The sequence below is a fragment of the Triturus cristatus genome, chromosome 10 (assembly GCF_964204655.1).
Source record: "Triturus cristatus chromosome 10, aTriCri1.1, whole genome shotgun sequence".
Lineage (NCBI taxonomy): Eukaryota > Metazoa > Chordata > Amphibia > Caudata > Salamandridae > Triturus > Triturus cristatus.
This window is the reverse complement of record NC_140593.1, coordinates 1,035,449,330-1,035,470,771: the sequence shown is the minus strand read 5'-3', so window position 1 is coordinate 1,035,470,771 and position 21,442 is coordinate 1,035,449,330. Positions and strand designations below refer to the sequence as shown.

At 48.8% G+C, this 21,442-nt stretch overlaps 1 protein-coding gene across 4 annotated transcripts in view; it reads left to right on the top strand.

The window, feature by feature from the left end:
* Positions 1–21,442, top strand: part of DCUN1D3 (defective in cullin neddylation 1 domain containing 3) — a 117,882-nt gene that overhangs the window by 73,761 nt on the left and 22,679 nt on the right. For all 4 annotated transcript variants that reach the window (XM_085629102.1, XM_085629103.1, XM_085629099.1 and 1 more), the window contains exon 3: positions 10,863–11,393. In XM_085629102.1, coding sequence (XP_085485228.1) covers positions 10,963–11,393 — 431 coding nt within the window. In that variant the 5' untranslated portion in view covers positions 10,863–10,962. The remainder of the gene's footprint in view (positions 1–10,862; positions 11,394–21,442) is intronic.

Genomic DNA, 21,442 nt, shown 5'->3' with positions numbered 1-21,442 from the left:
GTGCTTTGGTGCAGCATGTAGGGCCCACGGGGTTCCTGAGTGAGATGAATCATGTCCTACTCCATTCCCATCTTGTCCATGCCCCTCCCAAAACCACTTTTGGCAGTATATTGCACTTGTATTGCCTTCCACCATCTCCACCTGCTGTGCATTTTTCTTGTTTGACTCCCTTTTCCTTTAACCCATCTACCAGCCATTATATCCTTCATTATTCCCTCCACTGACACTTGTTAGAATTTGATTTCTCTCCTGCATATGATCACAGCTTGGTCTCCACACTCTCTGCAGCTCATTTTGCCCATCCCGCCTGTCCCTCACCTGTCACAGGGGTCCCTGTACTCCTTTTTTGTTTCTTCTTTTTTTTCCAGCTTGCGACGTGTTGGTAATTGTGTTTGTTTTCGGTTCCTGTACGCTTTCTGACTGGCCCAATCTGCCCCTCTTAATCATCTTCTGGTGCCCGCCTCTCTGTTTTATTTACCACACATGGCCATTTTCTGCACCCAAACCCACTGCTCTCTGCTAATCATCTAATCCATCACTGAGGGTAAAAATACTGTTCTAGGTTAGAGCCATCTGGACACCTATCACACACCCTTCCCACCCTCACTCTGACAGACCAGGGACATCTTACATTCAGTGACTGGTTCTTTTTTCCACAGTGTGCAGCTGTGTTGTGATGGTGCGAGGTCTGCAGCCAGTGAAGGTCTCCTACACATCTGCTGCCAGCAGCTTGAGTGGACTCGCACACAGTTAGTGCTAAGACTGACTGCATCTCCATCTGTACCCTGATTCAGAAACTGCGCTTCGAGCCACGCTAGTAAATCCCATCAGGAGCTGTGGTTCACCATGCATGCTCTGCAAGTCTAGCACAGCACCACTACCCAGTCTGTGTCAAAGGAGGTGGGGTCATTAAGCTTTGCAACCAGTCTTTGTACTATCTGCGACACTATTTTATCCAAAATTGGCAGACAGTGAAGCAGTCTTACCCCGTAAATATGCAAGATTGCATATATCTACAAGACCTCCCTTCCCCCCCGTTTCTCTTCTATAATCCCCTGGACACAGGGGGGGTCCGTGAGACCCGCTTATCTATTTAATCTATTTATAGCTTTATGCCCCCTGTACTTGGCCCACCCAGGGTCTTAATAATAGATAAGAGCTGGAGTCTGTGCTTTAAAAAAAAATTAAGTGGGAGCCATGCTAGATCCACGCCTCCCGCCGATATATATATATATATATATATATATATATACACATTTTTTAAAGATGCCTTTTAGGTCGAGCCTAGCGCAGCGCCCGTGCGTTGCTCTATGGGAGGCTTCTTGTGATCGCTCAAAACTTTTGTGTGTGGGTCTGACTCCTCCCACACATTGGATTGGCCTTTGTGTGTGTCTTTCAATATTGAAAGCACGCAAATGGCCAAAGGCGGGTGCATGTCCCACCTCATTCTTCAAATGTTCACTCCCACAGTGTTTTGCTCTCGGAAGCGAGCAGCAGCGCGTAGGGTGCAGCTGCATTCCTCGTCGCGTCCTGGATTAGGTTACTAATTAAACACAGCGCGGTCGCTTTCACTTTAGCGGCCGTGCTTGTTGTTTTGTGTGGGCTTGTTTCCTAATCCTGACTTTTGAACTCTGGCATTATTGGCATGTTTGCTCAAGAGGATGGATGGCATTATTTAGTTGCCAGTGCATTTTTCGCCAAGCTTAAGTGAATTGGGAGTGATTGCCCGAGGTGACATGCTTACTTGTACCTGGGACAACATGTCCATTTAGACCTGCTGTGTGATATTGCTAGATACTTATGCAAGAACACTGTTACTTATGGTGCAAATATGTGTTGACACCGATGAGTGTACATGGAATCTTATTTGATGGAATTATGGGCTAAATTGCTTTGGGCTGCAGTTGCTGTATACTATAGATGGCTTAGTCCGTGAAATTGGTATATGTTTTTATTGGAACGCGGCGATTTGTTGTCATCATCACTAATGGAATTGTGGGTTAAATCGCTTTGGGCTGCAGTTGTTGCATTACTCACAAACTATTTAGTCGTTGAGATAGGCATATGCTCAAATTGCGGATCACCTTATGTGAGGGTTTATAACTTGTGGTCTAGATGTCGATTTTATTGAGTGCGGCTATTTTCGGTTACGGAGCTTCTTGCAAACGGAAGTGAGTCAGGAGCATGCTCACTTCCGTTATATGATTGCGGTCTAGCTGTTTTAGTGGCTGAATGTGGCTCTTTGAATTACAATACTTTTCGTAAACGGAAGTGTCAGGAGCATGCTCACTTCCATTTTACATGGTTAGCATGTCAGTGTTTGCTCGCATTTTGCTGTGCCTGCTTCAAGTTGGCGTCCGTATTTAAATAGCCGAACCCCTTGAACGGTGTCGGAGACCATTTCCGAACTCGGTTTGACCATTGGACACGTGAGTATTTCGAGCTTTGTCTGTGAATATGGACAGTTGTCAAGTACTTTTGATATACTTGATATGAATAAACTTGTAGGGTATGTATGTGTGTGTTTGATTATCTAGGTGCACTGACTATGTGGTTGGAGACTTCAATCCTAAATTGGGTGCATCTACTTGTTTATATTATACACCTTGCAAACATGTGCCGAATGCAAGCCTTTGAAAAGACTGTGTTCCGCTCTTTTGGAGTCAATTTATTGTTAATTGCATGTTGTGATGCTGAAATGCTTGAGTAACCCGTCTATTGCACATCAAATAGACGGGTGCCGAGTGTTATTTTTCAAATGAATATGCTCTGGTCTCAGTTACGCACACACACACACACATATATATATATATATATATATATATATATATATATATATATATATATATATATATATATATATATATATATATATATATATATATATATATATATATATATATACATATATATATATACATATATATATACATATATATATATACATATATATATATACATATATATATATATATATATATATATATATATATATATATATATATATACATATACACATACATACTCACTCACTCTCTCACTTTCTCACTCACTCACTCTCCTACCTCTCCTCTCCCCCAGGTGAGACCTATTAGCCATGCCAATGCTTGTTTTACCCTGCAGTGTCCCTGTGGGGAAAGCATCTCAAATAGTGGATTTTTTCTTTCCCTTTATAGACACCTCAGATTAGGAGCTATAGCAGAACAGCCATTGTGGACGCTTGCGGCATGACACCGGGCATTCTTCACTGTTTACAAAAATAAAATCATATCTGGTCTTTCGTGAAGCAGATCGTGCAAAGTACTTGCCAAGATAGTTTGACACTAATGTAAATTATTTTTTCACCAAGATCTAACTTGCAGTTTTTGGATGTGTCTTACAGATGGCTTTGGTTTGTTCCGCCCGCCTCATGTAATTAAAAATAATTAAGAATTCAAAAATACATAGAAATTGGCTAGTTGATTTGTCATTTACACTTGCTTCTTCTCCTTGCAGCACTTGGCATGAGGCAGTATGCCAGCCCACTTCAGCCACAGGCTCACTTGCACTAAGAGTGACAACATTTTGGCTGATCACGTACACACTGCCTGCAAAAGCGCACTTCATTATCAGGAATTGTGGGCCAAAAATGTACTTTGCCAGTGATTTTTGTTTCTTTCCATTCCTCATGCTTTTTAAAATATATTTGTTCAGTCTCCTTTATGCGTTTAAACATGTTTTGAGGATTTTAGTCATGCAAAGCCAGTAGCACAATTGCCTTGTGCTAATAAGAATCCAATTCTTCTGTAATGTGCATTAAAACCAAAAACGGTTTCTTCGCTGGTTTTAAGTAGACCTACCTGCTAGGAAGTCCTATTTAGATGGTGATTTTTTTTTCTCGTGTTTATTTTTCTTGTGTAACCATCACACCGGATTTCCAAGACCAGACTTGTAGGCTTTGCCAATGGTTGTTCATCTGTAGGATTATCTTTGTGGAAACTGCATTGTACTAAAAATGCCTTCATTCGATTCTGAACCTTTCGTTAGATTTGAAAATAGCCCTTAGGGTTTTCTGTTTAGAATATCAAGGCCATGCATTCTATTAGAACTGTGTATTAACTAGGAAGTTACCATTCTTATTTGGTCTTTGCAAAGTACTTTGTAGATTTTCAGTGCCTCGACTTGTTATCAATAGATAAGCTCTACAGGTAAACCACAGGCGTCTTCCATTAGAGGTAAGGAAGTCATTGTTGCTGTTTATGGGAAACTCCCCAATACATCAGACGTGCAGATTGGAAATCAGTTAACACTTATGCCATGCACTACAGGTTACACTGTCCGAATTCTCCGAGTAGAACGTATCACCAATATAGCCTGTATCTGATAGAGACTACTAGCCGCAGATTCCTTCACGTAGAATTATCCCCAGGCGTGAGACTGGATCCGTAAAACTTTTTGCCCAGCATCCCTGCGTGCCGGGGGGACGGCATCACGCGACTCCGCCCAAGCGTCGTCCGCGCACGTGACGTCAGCGAGGTCACATAAGTCCCACCCTGGCACGCCTACCTCAGTTTTTTTCCTTTTCCGCGTGCAACACGGATCCGGTTTGTGCTCTGGGCCTGTTTAGGCCTTTCCCTTATGCTATTGATGCGTGTGTGGGAACAGTGTGCGAATGCCTTCGGGCTTTAAAACTTGTTCGTCGTGTGGCCGCCTCATGTCAGCGACGGATCCTCACCCCATCTGTATGTGGTGTTTGGGGGAGCACCACGACTCCACTGATTGTGAGGCGTGCCAGCCGGATGAAACTTTTTTCGGCTCGGGTGTCCAGGTCGGCGTCGTCATCTCGCCCGGCCTCTGAGGAGGGTTCTCGGACCCGAGGCTTCCCTCGCCGACTTCGATCTTCTCCCAGGTCGCAAGTGCGCCGCTCACCTCTTGGTAAGTGTCGCAGTTTGTACCCGAGGGTCGGGTTCCGGTCTGGCGTGGGCTCTCCGCGGGTGGTGCTGGCCCGCGTGTCGTTCCCTTATCTGCCGTTTCCCGGCGTGGCGGCGACCAGAGCCCAGATGGAGACATATGCGGCGGCTTTGCAGGCCTCGCTGGCTTCTCCTCCTACCCCTCCTCCTCCTACCCCTCCTGGGACGTCAGCGGATCCCTTGCAGTGTGCGGGGCCCTCTGCGGCGTCGCCGGCAGCTCTGGTCCCGGTGCCGACTGGTTCGAATCTAGGCTCGGAGGATGTGGTGCCGTTGGGGTGCGGCCCTTCGGGTGTCCCCCCTTCGGACCACGGCGCCTCTGCTTCGCCACAAACTCCCACGGGAGTCCCTGTGGTGTCGCGGGAGGTGGCCGGGGCTCTGGTCGCACCCCCGAGCCCCTCTTGGTCCTTGGGACAGGCGGCAGCCGTGTCTGAGGCTGAGGTGACGCCACTACGGCGCCGGCGGCTGCTGGCCCTGGCGGCGCCACCGGGGTCGGCGGAGGGCCCTTCTCGCCCGAGCCCCTTGGTCCTTGGGACAGGCGGCGGCCTTGTCCGAGGTGACGCCACTACGGCACCGGCAGGTGCTGGCCCTGGCGGCGCCACAGGGGTCGGCGGAGGGCCCGTCTTACCCTGTCACGAGTCGTGGCTGGCGGGGGTCTCCTCGTCCCTCCCCGGGCCCTTCTCGTCCTTCTGCGCAGGCGGCTGCCTCGTCAGAGGTCAGGTCGGCGCCGTCCCTTCGCCACCCCAGCTGCGGTCTCCTGTGCTGTCGGAGGTCGCCCCGGCGTCTCCTCTGGCGCCGGGTGGCGACGGTGTCCTGCCTCAGGTTGCGGACTCTTTGGCGCCAGGCCGATATCGGGTCGTTAACTCCTCTTCTTTGGACGCCTCCTCTTCTCCAGAGGTTCGGCGGTTGCTGGTGTCATCTTCGCAGGAGACGGGCCGCCGTGTCGTGGCTTTTTCCCCTGACATCGTCTAAAGGTGGCTCCTCGCCGTCTCCACGACCGCGGTCTTCGCTGGAGTCCCCCACTCTTCGGTCCCTCTTCCTTCCTTTCGGCCTTGGCCTTTCCTTTCTCCGGTTGGCTTTGGGGATGGCCGCCTTAGCTTGCAGCCGTCACCTAACGAGGAGCTGCTTTCCCCGCCGCGGGGCCCTACGGAGTCGGGTGCGGCTTTCGCTCGCGCTGTTTCCACGGCTGTGGAAATTTTGCGCATGGGTGATCCAGCTACCCATTTTCCCGCAGATCATCTTCTGGAGGTTCTCCATCAGGGCTCTGGTGGTAGGGAACTGTTGCTTCCCTTCGATTGTTCACTCCACTCTTCTCTCTTGGAGACTTGGGGCCCTCCTGCCATGGGGGACCCGGTGCCCCAGCACCTTCTGCACCGCCACCATCCGGCACCGCTTGATCCGTTGTGCCTTTCTCTTCACCCTTCGACCAGAGGCCCCCTTTTGCAGTCTGCCTTTCCTGCTTTGCCGCTGCTGTCGTCTCCCCTTCACAGGAGGCCCGCTGGCTGGCCACTTCTTGCTTGCGGGACTTGCTGTGTGGATTTGAGACAGCGTGTCTTGGATGGTCGGGAGCTGGCGGCGTTTATCCTTCGCTCCGCTCTGGACATCTCGGAGGTGATGGGTCGTGCCATGGCTTCTTCGGTTGCCCTTCTTCACCATGCCTAGCTTCGGGACAGTGTGTTCCCGGAGAATGTTCGAGAACGGCTGGTGGACCTTCCCTTCGATGGTGCTCTTTTGTTCCATGCCCCTGCGGACTCAGCCATCCAGAGGTTCTTGGCTGGGCTTTTTCCTCCTCCTCCTCCCCCTCCTCCTCAGTGACCTGCATGTTGCTCTGGTTCTTGGAGCTGTTCTTCCGTTGGGGCGGGTCGCCCCAGTTGTCTGGCTGAGGTTGTGGTTCTGTTGGGTGCTGGCCAGCCCTTTTTGACTGTGTGTTTTTTCCTTTGGGTTTTTTACACCATGCTGGGCCTGAGATTGGACCTTCTGCGTTCCCCCCTCTGGCTGCTTGATAGGCCTCCTGCGGGTTTTTTTGCCGCAGGTCTATTTTGTTGTCCTCTGCTGCGGAAGTTTCTTCCTAAGAGGTTCCCATGTCTTGGGATATGACATGTGGGGCAGGGTAGGCTGTTATATAGACCTGGTATGTGCTGGGGAGTTGTGGTCACCTGCGGGCGTCTGCTCTTCGTGGCGTTATGGTATGTTGCGAATGCAACCTTCTTCACCTTTTTTGCTTTGAGTGTTCATTCTGTGGTGTCCCTGGCGTCTGGCGGAGCTTGCCAGTGCCGCCCTCTTGTTCTTTCTGCACCGTTGTGCCTTCTTGGGGCTTTAGTGCCTTCTCCGCTGCTTCCAGTGGGCCTTGCACTCGGTTCCACCTCTTCTCCCTGTGGGGGGGATGGTCCCTGACTTCTGGACCCTCTTGCGGGCGCAGTTTGTCCCTGCGGGCCGTTGGACGATTCTTCCTGGGTGACCTAGAGTTCCCCTTTTCGGCTTCCACCTGCTTCTTGCTGCTGGCGCCATTCTGTCTGAGATTGCCTTAGCTTTGCCTCTTCTCCTTGGAGTCTCTAAGTTGCTCTTCTCCTTCGGCGCCATCCTGTCTGGGATTGCCTTTGCTCTGCCTCTTCTCCTTGGAGTCTCTCGGTTGCTCTTCTCCTTTGGTGCTCCTTTCCTTTCCTTGGGCGGAGGTTTTGTTGCCTCGCGTGGGGTGTTTAGCCTCTTTGTGCCTTGCCTTGTTTCCTCTGCTGAGTAAGGACAGGCTGTCTTCTTCTTCTCTTCTTTTCCCGAAACCCCCCCATACCCCCCTTGGGGTTGGTTGCCTCCTGCTGGCGGGGGATTCCCTTTGCCTGGGGGACGGGGCTCCTCGTCCTATTTTCAGACTCTGCCCCCTTGCGGCCCTCTGTTATGCCCTGGTGGGTGGGGTCCTCTCGCAGACCCTCCTTCCCCTTGAGTATGGCTAGGGTATCTATTCTACGTGAAGGAATCTGCGGCTAGTAGTCTCTATCAGATGTACGAGTTACTTACCTTCGGTAACGATGTATCTGGTAGAGACGATTCTAGCCGCAGATTCCCTCACGGCCCGCTCTTCCTCCCCGTTCTGCGAGGGCTTGTGATTTGGTCTTTTGCACTCGCTTCCCTGTGGGTGGCTGTGTCTTCTCTGAGAAATGCAAAAACAACAGTTGATGGACAGAATGCAGAACAATGTCATACATTCACCCCAGTACAGAGATCTGGGCCTAAATCCATTGTTGTTTTACTCACCATGCCATTCCAGTTTGAACCCAGCCATATGCAAATCAGTCTTGACCCTGTGCCTCATGGGAACAGTCGAGCCTGAACGGCCAAGCCAGGTCCTCCCTGGACTGGAACAAGCATCCCAGGACCGGTTTCGGGGTGTCACCCCTCTTCAGCCAGGATAGCTTGATTTCAGTGGCATGGAGAGCACGGGACTCACGTCTGAGCATACCCGTCCCACTCTGGGTGACAAATGCAAAAACAAAAGTTGATGGACAGAATGCAGAACAATGTCATACATTCACCCCAGTACAGAGATCTGGGCCTAAATCCATTGTTTTTTTGCTCACCATGCCATTCCAGTTTGAACCCAGCCATATGCAAATCAGTCTTGACCCTGTGCCTCATGGGAACAGTCCAGCTCGAACTGCCAAGCCAGATCCTCCCTGGACCGGAACAAGCATCCTAGGACCGGTTTCGGGGTTTCACCCCTCTTCAGCCAGGATAGCTTGATTCCAGTGGCATGGAGAGCACGGGACTCACGTCTGAGCATACCCGTCCCACTCGGGGTGACAAATGCAACAAGCATTGGCATAGCCAATAGGTCTCGCCTTTGGGACCTTATAAGTGTTTAGCCATGCAACAGTTGCATAACTAAACACTTATAAGGTCCCAAAAGCGAGACCTATTGGCAATACCAATGCTTGTTTTAACTGCTGCAATCTATTGAAGCCTCACGGAGAACATCAAAGCGGCCGTGCAGCCGCGAAAGTGATCGCGATCAAACATCAAAGCAGCTCTAGGCTGGCCTGGTAGCACTTTTTGGAGCCCTCACAAAATGTCTCGCCAGACCAGCGCATGCGCTGGGTCAGGCGAGACCTAAAAACAACAGTTGATGGACAGAATGCAGAACAATGTCATACATTCACCCCAGTACAGAGATCTGGGCCTAAATCCATCGTTTTTTTGCTCACCATGCCATTCCAGTTTGAACCCAGCCAAATGCAAATCACTCTTGACCCTATGCCTTATGGGAACAGTCCAGCCCGAACTGCCAAGCCAGGTCCTCCCTGGACTGGAACAAGCATCCTAGGACCAGTTTTGGGGTACATTCTTTCCCTCTTTCTGTCAGGCTGTCCCTTTTTCCTCCCTATTGTCACATGGGAGGATAGGCTTGTTGGTACATTTGGCTCTTTGCGATCCTTGAGGTTGGGGTCTTTTGGCTGTGCCTCTGCCCTTGTTCCTGATGGGGGTTGTCACACTCTGTGTTGGGGATGTCTTGGAGTTTTGTCGTTCCCTGTGTGTCCCCGACTGGTTCCCCTTCCTTGTCTTTGGTTGGGGTTGTAGTCCCTTTGCATGTTATTGTGACATTTTTACATATGTCCCTTGTCTTCGGGGGGCGGCTGTCTCTGTACTGACAGGGTTGCTGCCCTGTTCTTTATTCTATCCCTGCCTTTGGGTACTGCAGTGCAGGGCACTGCTCTTTATGGTGTTGTTCCTCACCATTCCTTTTTCTGTTCTTTCGCGCACTGTTCCTATACTCTCACAGTCTTGTCTGCTGGCTCCGCGTTGTGGCGCGGAAAAGTTCTCAGAGGAAAACCGACGTAGGCGCGCCGGGGTGGGACTTATGTGACCTCGCTGACATCACGTGCGTGGACGACGCCTGGGCGGAGTCGTGTGATGCCGCTCCCCCCCCCCCCTCCCCCCCCCCCTCCCAGGGATGCTGGGCAAAAAAATTCTCACGCCTGGGGATAATTCTACGTGAAGGAATCTGCGGCTAGAATCGTCTCTACCAGATACATAGTTACCGAAGGTAAGTATCTCGTACTTTAATCTTCATATGCAGTCTATGTAAATAAGAATTTGACAGCACAGGGGTTCGTAAGTATCAGAATTTGATGTAACTTGTAATGTCCACTATAAGATTTTATCTTAAAAAAAAAAAAAAAAGAAAGAAAGCCTAAAAATGTAGGCTGTTGTTGGCAAAGAAATTGCTCGCAGCAGTGGCACCAGGTCTCATAAGGGTGAGAAGCTAACTGCCCCTAATTATGTCTGTCTTGGCTTTTACTGCCAAACTCGGAGACTGAGGTGGCATTTTCCAAGCTTGTTTTAAGGACCACAGTACGCTTAATGTTCCAGGATTCTGTGGATGTATACCAAGATGGTCTAATGTTTATGATTTTGAATAAGATACCCATGGTGGTAAACTAGGATTCCATGAAAGTACATGTTCTTTCTCCAGCATTGGCCTTTTTCCATAGATGTGCTTACTAATCCCTTACCTTCTGGCACAAACCATTCTGTCCATTGTTGTGAAGAACCTCCAGAAACATTCGGTGATGACAATGGCACTGACTTTTTTAGTGTCTTCAATGTCCTGAAGCCAGTTAGAACTTTATTCTTAGTGCCACAGAAAATATGGATTGTTCTAGCTTTTAAATCTAAAACCATCCTCATCGGACAGGAAGGCTTGTTTCAAAGCATGAAGATCTATAGAATACATTGATGTTAGTCATTATTGTTTGAGGTTGATAACTTTAATTTTCTCCACTTTAGTCATATAATAAACCAGTGTCATTTGATAATTGTTATAATAGTCATTTGTTGTTGTAGAAATTGGCTAGCCAATATGCCCCCTAACTGCCTTTTAGTATAGCTGAGAGACTATTAACACCATTTTGTTGACTTTGTTTATAGGTTCATCTGCCACTATTAATGGCATACAGAGGAATAAGAAAATTCACTGGAGAGGGTGTCTGATCCAAGGAGGCCTGCTTTAAAGTCAGGCGTACTAAAGATGGGCCAGTGTGTCACTAAATGCAAGAATCCTTCTTCTACGTTGGGTAGTAAAAATGGCAACAGAGAAAGCAGCAAGTCACAAGGCAAAAGAAGTGGCAGCCACAAAGAGGAATCATCATTTGCATGTGGTAAAGCTTCTGGAGATATTCTTGTTAATGGAACTAAGAAAATGGATACTGCAGTAGAGTCTAGCCAGCCTCCGGCACCCTCTGGTGATACAAAGAAAAAAGATCCAGGATTGGGAGCGGAGGAGTCCTCTTTGCAACGGATTGAGGAATTATTTAGGCGATACAAAGATGAACGAGAAGATGCCATCCTTGAGGAAGGAATGGAACACTTTTGCAATGACCTCTGCGTTGACCCAACAGAATTTAAAGTGCTAGTCTTGGCTTGGAAATTCCAGGCTGCTACCATGTGCAAGTTTACACGGTAGGTTTTATTGTTACATTAATACGTTTTCAGGGGATAGTTAGTGCATAGTTTATATCTTTAGAAGGAAATTGTAAAATCAATTATAAAATCCTTGTGTCTCTAGGCCAAGCTGTTCTCCGCCAACCTTTTGATTTCTTAGCTAAAATCCTGTTATTGGTCCAAAAAAAAAAGATTTTTTTTACAAATATTATCAAGAAAATGGGCCACTGGACGAAAGGATAAGGGATAGCTTCACATAACCCTTGGTTTTCAAAAGAGTGCTCCCAGTATTGCGTTTATATGTTGCAGTCCAAATCACTAAACATTTAGCAAGTGTAGCCATCACCGTCTTGAAAAAGTAGCCGATCTTTCCCGGAAACAGGATGTGAAGCATTTGGCCCCTTTTAGTCCTTTGTCCAAGACTATGAAGCATACAGTTGGAAATTGTACCTTAACTAGCACAGATGGATGAACCCTGCTGGCAGATGCTGCCCTCTGGGGTTCTGGGAGCATGCTTTACCGAAATTGGCCTGGCAAAGCTCAACAGGGGCCCCTTCAGCTCTCTCTTCTTTTTGAAACTTGAATGAGACTGATTGTAGTTGTGTATTGGTGTAGATGGGCGGCACTATGCTACCTTGATCTGGCTCTTCTTTAAACCTCCCTGACCCATTGGTCACCTGCAGCTCATCTTTCCCTCCAAGGCTCTTGCCCAGCACCCCACTTACCTACAAATCCTCTTCCCTTGACCTTTGTGCCTCCTGCAGCCCATCTTTTAATCTGAAGCGCTCTCTCTCTGAGGGGCTATTTGGTATATGAACCAGCCAGGGCAGCTCAGTCGGGGTGGAGGATCAGGTAAGGTAACCACAGAGCTAAATATGCGGGGTTCTGTGCTGCTGCAGAGAGATCCCTGATCCCTTCTGAAAAATAAGACTACGCCCGCAGAGCCAGGAACTATATGGTGGTAGGCCACCTAGTGGAGATGTGCTGGAGGTGGACCTGCATGTGTCTGATTGCTTAGGTGAAAGATGGTCTAGAGAAAGGGGGGGGGGGGACATGTCGAGGGAGGAAATTGGATGAGAGGGGATTAGATTTACAGTTTGGCGATGGGTGAAGTGATTGGCATTGGTGACATAGCCAGTGAGTCAGTGTCTCCCTTGGTTGGTCCCATTCTGTGTTCCTTGTCTCATGCATGCAAACATGCCTATACTCTGCTCCCTACACCGCTCTCATACTAGAGCACAGGGTTATGTATTTTACTGAGGTGATCTTAAAGCATCTGGATGTTTGCAATCCCTCCAAACTGTATGATGTACATACTTAAGTGTTGTATGTGTATCTTCTACTTCTGATGCAAGATTTACCCATGGCCTGTTAGTGATGCTTGAAAAAAACTATTTGGTATCCAAATATAAAAAAACCAAAGCAATTGGTTTGTTAATACACATCCGACTATACTGTCAAAAGACACATGTTTCTTCAAATTTAATTGATCTTCACTTAGCATGCCCATCCTGTGTGGAAATTAGTAGTGGAAAACATTATACAGTCCTGTCTAACACAGAAACTATTTTAACAACTGTTTGAGAGATTGCGTTTTATCATATTGGATCGTTCCAGTTTCTATGTCGCCACTGACCTGCTTTCTTGGCTGTATAACACCTATTCTGTCTCTTTTTTAAAAACAATTTTGACGATTTTGCCAGGTCAAGAAGAGGTTAACCTCTGTTTTTATGACAAATCTTATTCTCAGAGCCAGTCATATTTCAGATGACTATTTCTGCAGACTGGTACAAGCTAAATTGCTTGTGTGTTAAAGAGACTTCTCATCCAGGGGATACTCATCAATAGTCATAATCTATGAATAATCCCCGCCCATGTGCGGGATCCCGGAGCATATAGAAAATAAATATATATATACACATATATATATACATATGTGAAAACGTATAAATGCAGCCTAATAATGTTCAAAACATGGCAATGCTGTAAATTACATATTTTTGCATAGTAGTGCCCCCGTAACCCGTAAGGAAAAAAGGAAGCATCAGGCAAATTATAACACAGCACTGCTTTATTGCCATAAAGCAACATGTAATTGTAGGCATTCGCCAGTAGGCTGCAGTAGAGTATCAAGAAACCAAGAAAACTGACACCCTGCCTTTAAGGCATTAGAGTAGGGGGACCGTGCCTTTAAGGCCTGCCTGTGACCCCCTGCTCCCATGATGCACTACAGGTGGCAGTTGGGCCAGTTCTTTTTTCCGGCTCCTTCTGTGAGGATCCTGGAGCTTGAGCTCTTCAGTTTTTTGACTGAAATTTAGAATTACAGCTTTTTCAAGCTTTTTTCGACGTTTTCTGGCTTTTAAGGGCTAATTCTGCTGGTTTCCAGTGAATTTTCCAATTCTTTCCAGTCAGAATGTCTCCTTTATTTAGGAAATGTCCTTCTTGTGGTAATAAAATGACACTGGCGGATCCACACTCTGTGTGTATTGTGTGTTTACCATCAAAACACGATCCTGACCAGTGTCCCCACTGCCAGAAGTTCTCAAAGTGCACTCTGAGGGACAGAGAGCGCATTAAACTGCATGCAAGACTGGAGAAGGAACGAAGCCGTCGTGAAGGCGAGCATTCCTCATCAAGACCACCTTCTTCAGCTACGCGAGTACAGAAACGGCGACATACCAGCTCCCCGGGCTCCAAAAAGACCAGGAGTCCAAGAGGTTCGCCGTCGACGTCGAGGATGCCGGCGAAAAGGCAGAGAACTTCGGCGTCGAGGGATTCATCCCACCATCAAGAGTCTCCGCCGGGCAAAAGTAAGTCGGCGTCGAGAGGCGGCCCTTCGGGCTCGAAGGCTGCTAGTCCGGTGACATCTGGACTGTCTCCGTCGACGTCGAGGCTTCCGTCGACGTCGAGACACTCTCCGCCACCCTCGAGGGGGTCGATGTCGAGAGATGCGGCGACGTACATTCCGCCGCGAGTGGGCCGGTCGCCGTCGATGGTTACCCCCACTCGGCGACATAGAAGGTCGACGTCGAGAGGAAGATCGACGTCAAGATCACCACGTCGACGTCGAGAGAGGTCGACGTCGAAGTCGCCCAGTCGACGTCGAGAGAGGTCGACGTCAAAGTCGCCCAGTCGACGTCGAGAGAGGTCGACGTCAAAGTCGCCCAGTCGACGTCGAGAGAGGTCGACGTCAAAGTCGCCCAGTCGACGTCGAGAGAGGTCGACGTCAAAGTCGCCCAGTCGACGTCGAGAGAGGTCGACGTCAAAGTCGCCCAGTCGACGTCGAGAGAGGTCGACGTCGAAGTCGCTTGGTCGACGGCAGGAGAGGTCGACGTCAAAGTCGCCCAGTCGACGTCGAGAGAGGTCGACGTCGAAGACACGGCCGACGTCGAGGTCATCTAGCCGACGTCAGGTGCCAGAGAAGAGGAGATCGACGTCGAGGTCTCCGCGATAGGCGTCGAGACCGCCGTCGAGACCAGAACGGCATACCTCACACTTGCCGATGGCGACGCAGACGTCGTCGACGTCAAGGGAGTCGACGTCAAGGGCGAAAACTGGACCGCCCGCGGAGAGGTCCCCAGGAGAACAGTCATCATCTCCGGGACTGCACATCGTGCAAATATCTCCGGAAAGATCACCCGAGGCTCCAGAGCGGTTCGGACTGTCACCGCGCTGGTTACGAGATGTGGGCGCTGGCGCATGTCGGAGTCCGGGATCGGACTACTCCCGCAGGTATTCCCCACCGCGCAGGAGTAAATCGCCTCCGAGGGATCCAAGGACAATTTCACCACGCCGGTCTCGTTCCAGGGACCGTCGCACCACGCCAAAACGTCCAAGATCTCCGTCCAAGTGCAGATCAGGATCAAGGGCTCACCATAGCGAACGCTCCCACAAGAGGCGACGCACCAGGTCGTCCACTGGGACTTCATCCACAAGAACCTCAGTCCGGGACTACTCTCCTACTTTTTTATCCACGCCTCCATCGCGAGTGTCCCCGGTGGATGACATTATAACTTTCTCGGACGTCCTGGGTAGAGGGGCGCAGAAGTTGAACATCGCACTGCACGTCCCTCAGGCACCCACTTCTGTGATCTTTGACACTTTACACCATCGGTCAGCTCCCAGACCTCTGCTTCCGTTGGTGCCAGGATTGTTAGAACCAGCGATGGCCACGTTCCTTACACCGGCTACAGCGGGCTCGGTTCCCTCGAGAATAGCAAAGAAGTACAAGGCTCCGACCGAGGACCCTTTATTCTTGAGGGCGGACCCGCCAGCGGATTCGGTGATCGTGGCGGCGGCCATGAAGTCTCACTCAGCCTCCGTATCTGCTTCTGTCCCCCCTGAGAAGGACAGCAAGCTGATGGACTCCTACGGCAGGAGAATGTGCAACACCTCTGCCTCGCACATGAAGGTCGCTAGCGCTTCAGCCCTGCTGGGGAGGTATGATCGCTCCCTATGGGATTCCCTGGCCAGATTCGTGGAGAAATTGCCAAGGGAGGACAGGCAGGACTTCACGGAGATCCTCCATGAAGGCGGACTGGTGGCCAACCAAGTAATGAGCGCAGCGGCGGATGCATCAGACCTAGCCGCGCATGGCTACTCCCATGGCATCTGCTCCCGCCGTTCGGCCTGGCTCAGATTAACGGGCCTCAAACCAGATGCGCAGAAAAGAATTCTTAATTTGCTGTTTAATGGATCATCGCTATTTGGAGCTCATGCGGACGACCAAATGAGCAAGATGAAAACGGAATTGGACACCGTAAAGGCTGTGGGACTGGAAAAGCGCAAAGAGTTCCGCAAGCGCTTTCGCCAGGGCGACAAACGTGCCTTTCACCAGCGCGTTCAAACGCCCCAATGGTCCTCTCAAAACCAACAGAGGTCCCAGTTTCAGCAAAGGGGCCGGGGCAGAGGAAGAGGAAATGCTAAACAGCAGCAGTCCTCTAACAAGCAACCTCCCAAACAGTGAAAACTTACTTCCTCCGCGCTTGTTCGCCACTCCGGTAGGAGGAAGTATCACCGTTCACCTGGCAGAGTGGAATGCAATTACAAACGACAGATGGGTGCTGAGTATTGTAGAGCGTGGCTACTTGCTGAGGTTCAAATCTCCCCCTCCGCAGGGACCCCCACGGAAACAGCCACTCCCTCCCAGCCAAAACAAGCTTTTAATGGACGAAGTTGCCACTCTCCTCTCCAAAAACGCCATAGAGGAAGTTCCAAACAGGAAGAGAAATCAGGGAGTGTATTCCCGGTACTTTCTTGTTCAGAAAAGAGGAGCGATCGGAGACTACAGACCCATCCTCGATCTCCGCCTACTCAACAGATTTCTCAGAAGAGAAAAATTCAGGATGCTAGCACTGCACCAGATCTTCCCACATCCACACCAGGGGGACTGGATGTGTGCCATCGACTTACAGGATGCATACTTCCACATTCCTGTCTCAGCGAAACATCGGAAGTTTCTCAGATTTCGCATCTTTCGCCAACATTATCAATACAAGGTCCTGCCATTCGGCCTCAAGTCCGCGCCACGAACATTCTCAAAGTGCATGGCAGTGGTGGCTGCATTTCTCCGCAAACGGAAGATATTCGTCTACCCCTATCTAGACGACTGGCTCTTAAAAAGTTCCACTCCGGCTCGACTCCAGAGTCATCTCTCGTTCTGCCTAAACCTTCTACACTCGTTGGGCCTTCAGGTCAACTACAGGAAGTCGATTCTCAATCCAACTCAGCGGATCCACTACCTGGGCGCCTCTCTAGACTCCTCAAGCGCAAGCGTGTGTCCTTCGGAGGAGAGGTTATCCTCCATGCTGCAAAAAAGCCGCACGCTTTTCAGCACGGAATATCCCAGCCAGACAAGTGTCATCTCTCCTGGGATCCATGGCCTTGTGCATCTACATCATGCCCAACGCACGTCTGCACATGCGTCCTCTGCAACAAGACCTAGAGGATCAGTGGTCGCAGAGGTCCGGCCGCTGGGAAGATCACATTACCCTTCATCAAGCCGCCAAAGATTCCATCCGGTGGTGGATGAAGCGCTCCCATCTGCTTCACGGCGTCCCTTTCCATCAGGCGCCTCCGACACAGACAGTGGTCACAGACGCCTCCATGCAGGGCTGGGGGGCTCATATGGGCCGGCTTCAAGTACAAGGTCTCTGGTCCGCTACCGAACAGAGCTATCACATCAACTTCTTGGAGCTACGAGCAGTCCATCGCGCTCTCAAGTCCCTGTACCCATCCCTGCAGACCGACTATGTTCAGGTTCAGACGGACAACACCACAACTATGTTCTATCTGAACAAGCAAGGAGGGACCAGATCACGGGTCCTATCTTTGGAGGCCCAGTCAATCTGGAAATGGCTTCTGGCGAGAAACCTGACGATAGTCGCTGTTCACCTGCCAGGGACCCTGAACGTGCAGGCGGACGGCCTCAGCAGAGACTTCGTCGAAGCGCACGACTGGGTGCTCAACGAAGACGTCGCTCAAGACATCTTCCGCTTGTGGGGCATACCGGACATCGATCTGTTCGCAGACGCGGACAACAAGAAATGCCCCGTCTTCGCCTCCAGGTTCCCTCAACGGGGGTCGCAGGGGAACGCGCTTTTGATCAGCTGGTCGAGGACATTGCTTTACGCTTTTCCTCCTCTCCCTCTCATCCCGGCTGTGATTCAGAAGTTCTACAGGGCCAAAACTCGGATGATCCTAATAGCACCGGAGTGGCCCCGGCAGTGGTGGTACCCAGATCTACTCCAGCTGTCGGAGGTACCACAGAGGAGGTTGCCATGCCTGCCGAACTTGCTGACCAAGGACAAGGGGAGAGTGTTCCACCCCAATCTCCCCTCCCTCCGCTTGACGGCATGGCTCCTGAATTCATCCAGTACGGACATCTAGATCTTCCACCGGACTGTATGAGCATTCTTCGGGAGGCAAAGAGGTCCTCCACGAGGAAGTCGTATGGCTTTAAATGGAAGAGATTCTGCTTCTGGTGTAGAGATAACACCCTTGATCCGATCCGGGGTCAAGAACAGGTTATTCTCCCCTACTTACTGTACTTGGCGAAGTCTGGGTTAAAGTACTCTTCCATCAGAGTACACTTAGCTGCTATTACAGCCTATAGGAAGTCTCCTACCCAGACCTCATTCTTTCAGATGCCAGTGGTAAAGGATTTCTTAGAAGGGCTTAAGAAAGTTTACCCACCTGTGAGGTCTCCTTCCCCTTCCTGGGAACTTAACATCGTTCTCTCTAAGCTGATGGGAGCTCCTTTTGAGCCGATTCATAAGGCCTCATCTGACCTGGAAGGCTGCCTTCTTAGTAGCCATCACTTTGGCCCGTAGGGTTAGTGAAATTCAGGCCCTCTGCTGCAAGGAACCTTACACTGTGTTTCATGCTAATAGGGTGGTGCTCCGTACTCATCCGAGCTTCCTGCCCAAGGTGGTTTCGGACTTCCATATTAATCAGGTGATCACGTTGCCCACCTTCTTTCCTCAGCCGACCACTCCCCCGGAGAGAGCTCTACACTCTCTTGACCTCCGGAGGGTTTTGAAATTCTATCTAGCTAAGACCCTTACTCTTAGAAAGTCAGACAGGCTCTTTGTTAACTATGGGCCCACTAATACCGGGCTGGCTGCGGCCAAGAGGTCTATCTCTAGATGGATTGTCTCTTGTATAGCTTTGGCTTACCAACTGTCCCACAAAGTTCTACAGGGTAAACCTAGAGCACACTCTACTCGAGGGAAGGCTTCTACTGTAGCACTCCTTCGCAACGTTCCCATGTCTGAGATCTGTAAAGCGGCTACATGGCGCTCAGTCCATACTTTTACGCGCCATTACTGCCTAGATTCAGACGCGCAGGCTGACGCCCAGGTGGGGCAGGCTTCTCTGAGGAACCTCTTTGCATAACTGTAAATGCAAAATGTGTTTTGCTGTTTGTTTTTTAACTGTTTTTTGCTCGTCCGCGAGACTTTGGGTATGGGCTTGCTACTCTATTCATAGATTATGACTATTGATGAGTATCCCCTGGATGAGAAGGATTAGTTACTTACCTGTAATCCTAGTTCTCATCCAGGGGTATACTCATCAAAGTCATAAGCGACCCACCCACCTCCCCGGACGAGCAATGTTTTCTCTTTAAATAAGTGATGTATGGAAGGCAGATCTACTCAGGTGCGGAGGCACCGCCAAAAAGAACTGGCCCAACTGCCACCTGTAGTGCATCATGGGAGCAGGGGGTCACAGGCAGGCCTTAAAGGCACGGTCCCCCTACTCTAATGCCTTAAAGGCAGGGTGTCAGTTTTCTTGGTTTCTTGACACTCTACTGCAGCCTACTGGCGAATGCCTACAATTACATGTTGCTTTATGGCAATAAAGCAGTGCTGTGTTATAATTTGCCTGATGCTTCCTTTTTTCCTTACGGGTTACGGGGGCACTACTATGCAAAAATATGTAATTTACAGCATTGCCATGTTTTGAACATTATTAGGCTGCATTTATATGTTTTCACATATGTATATATATATATATGTATATATATGTATTTTCTATATGCTCCGGGATCCCGCACATGGGCGGGGATTATTCATAGATTATGACTTTGATGAGTATACCCCTGGATGAGAACTAGGATTACAGGTAAGTAACTAATCCTTCTTCTTCACTGCTCCACACGTTGGATACCACTTTGGCGATCATGTACTTTTAGTCTTCCTGCCTGTAGTAAAATGCAAACGAAACAAAAAGTAATTATTTTTTCTGTTGTATATTTATGCCTATCTGGAAGAATTCCAGCCAGTAGTCTTCTTTTATACACAGTGTCTGCTCCTCAGGGATGGCCTTATTTAATTTGTTTAAAATAATTTCCCTCCTCTGATTATGTTATGCCCTGAAAACACGTTGCAAATTGAGAAGATTGATGCTTCAGTTGGCACCAACATGTTGCAAAATCATGGTATGTCTAAATTCGAGATCGGAATAGGTCTAGACCTGCTGCTCATACATTCTACAGTCCGGCATAATCATAATCTATGATTACTTAACCCCTTCGCTGCTAAGCCTTTTCCCCCTCTGTGCTAAGCCTTTTTTTGGCTATTTGGGGTAGTTCGCGCTTAGGCCCCTGTAACTTTTTGACCACATAAGGTGTCCACTCCAAATTTGCGTCCTTTTCTTCCAACATCCTGGGGATTCTAAAGATGCCCAGGGTTTGTGGATTCCCCTGGAGGGGACCCAGAAATTAACCAAAATACAGCAAATGTTTGTTTTTGGGGGGGGAAATTGGGAAAAAGTGCTGCAAGTGAAAGCGTCTGGGTTTTTCCCTGCAAATGGTATCAAAAAAGGGTTTGTGGGGCTGAAATCACCATTTCCCCAGCTTTTGGGGAATTACAGACTTTTGTCAGAAAACTAAACATTTTTACGCAGTTTTAGCATTTTTCTGGGACATAGCCTATTTTTTGCTATTTTTTGTGCTTTCAACCTCCTTCCAGTTAATGGTAGACATGGGTATGAAAGCAGTAATGGATCCTGGAAAGCTATACATTTTTGAAAAGTAGACAAAATGTTGAATTCAGCAAGTGGTCATTTGTGTAGCTCCTTCAAGGTTTCTTTAGAGAAACTAAGCTAAATTTAGGAAAAATTGAAAATTGTTGAAAAAAACAGCCTTTTGTGTCAACGTTTTCACCTGTAACTTCTTCTGATTATGACAGCTCTTTGAAAGCAATATACCATTACATCCGCTTACTGGTTGTGGGTATATATAGAACCCGACGAACCCAGAGCCAAAAACTGAGTAGCGACTTGCAATGGTTTTTTATTATGTACCGGGTATATAGCAATTATTCTGGGAAAATGTATACATGGAAAAATCGGTAAGAAAGACGACTATGTATTTCTGAAATGGAAACAAAATATAGAGTTTAGAAACAGTAGGTATATTTGCACATTTCCGAAATTGGGAATACTCATACTAGCATGAGAATTATCGATAATTTTTCAAAATTACTTCTTTTTTAAACATTCTTTCATTTGGAAGGCAGAAATGCATCGAAAGTCAATAGGTAATAACAGTTGCTTTACAAATA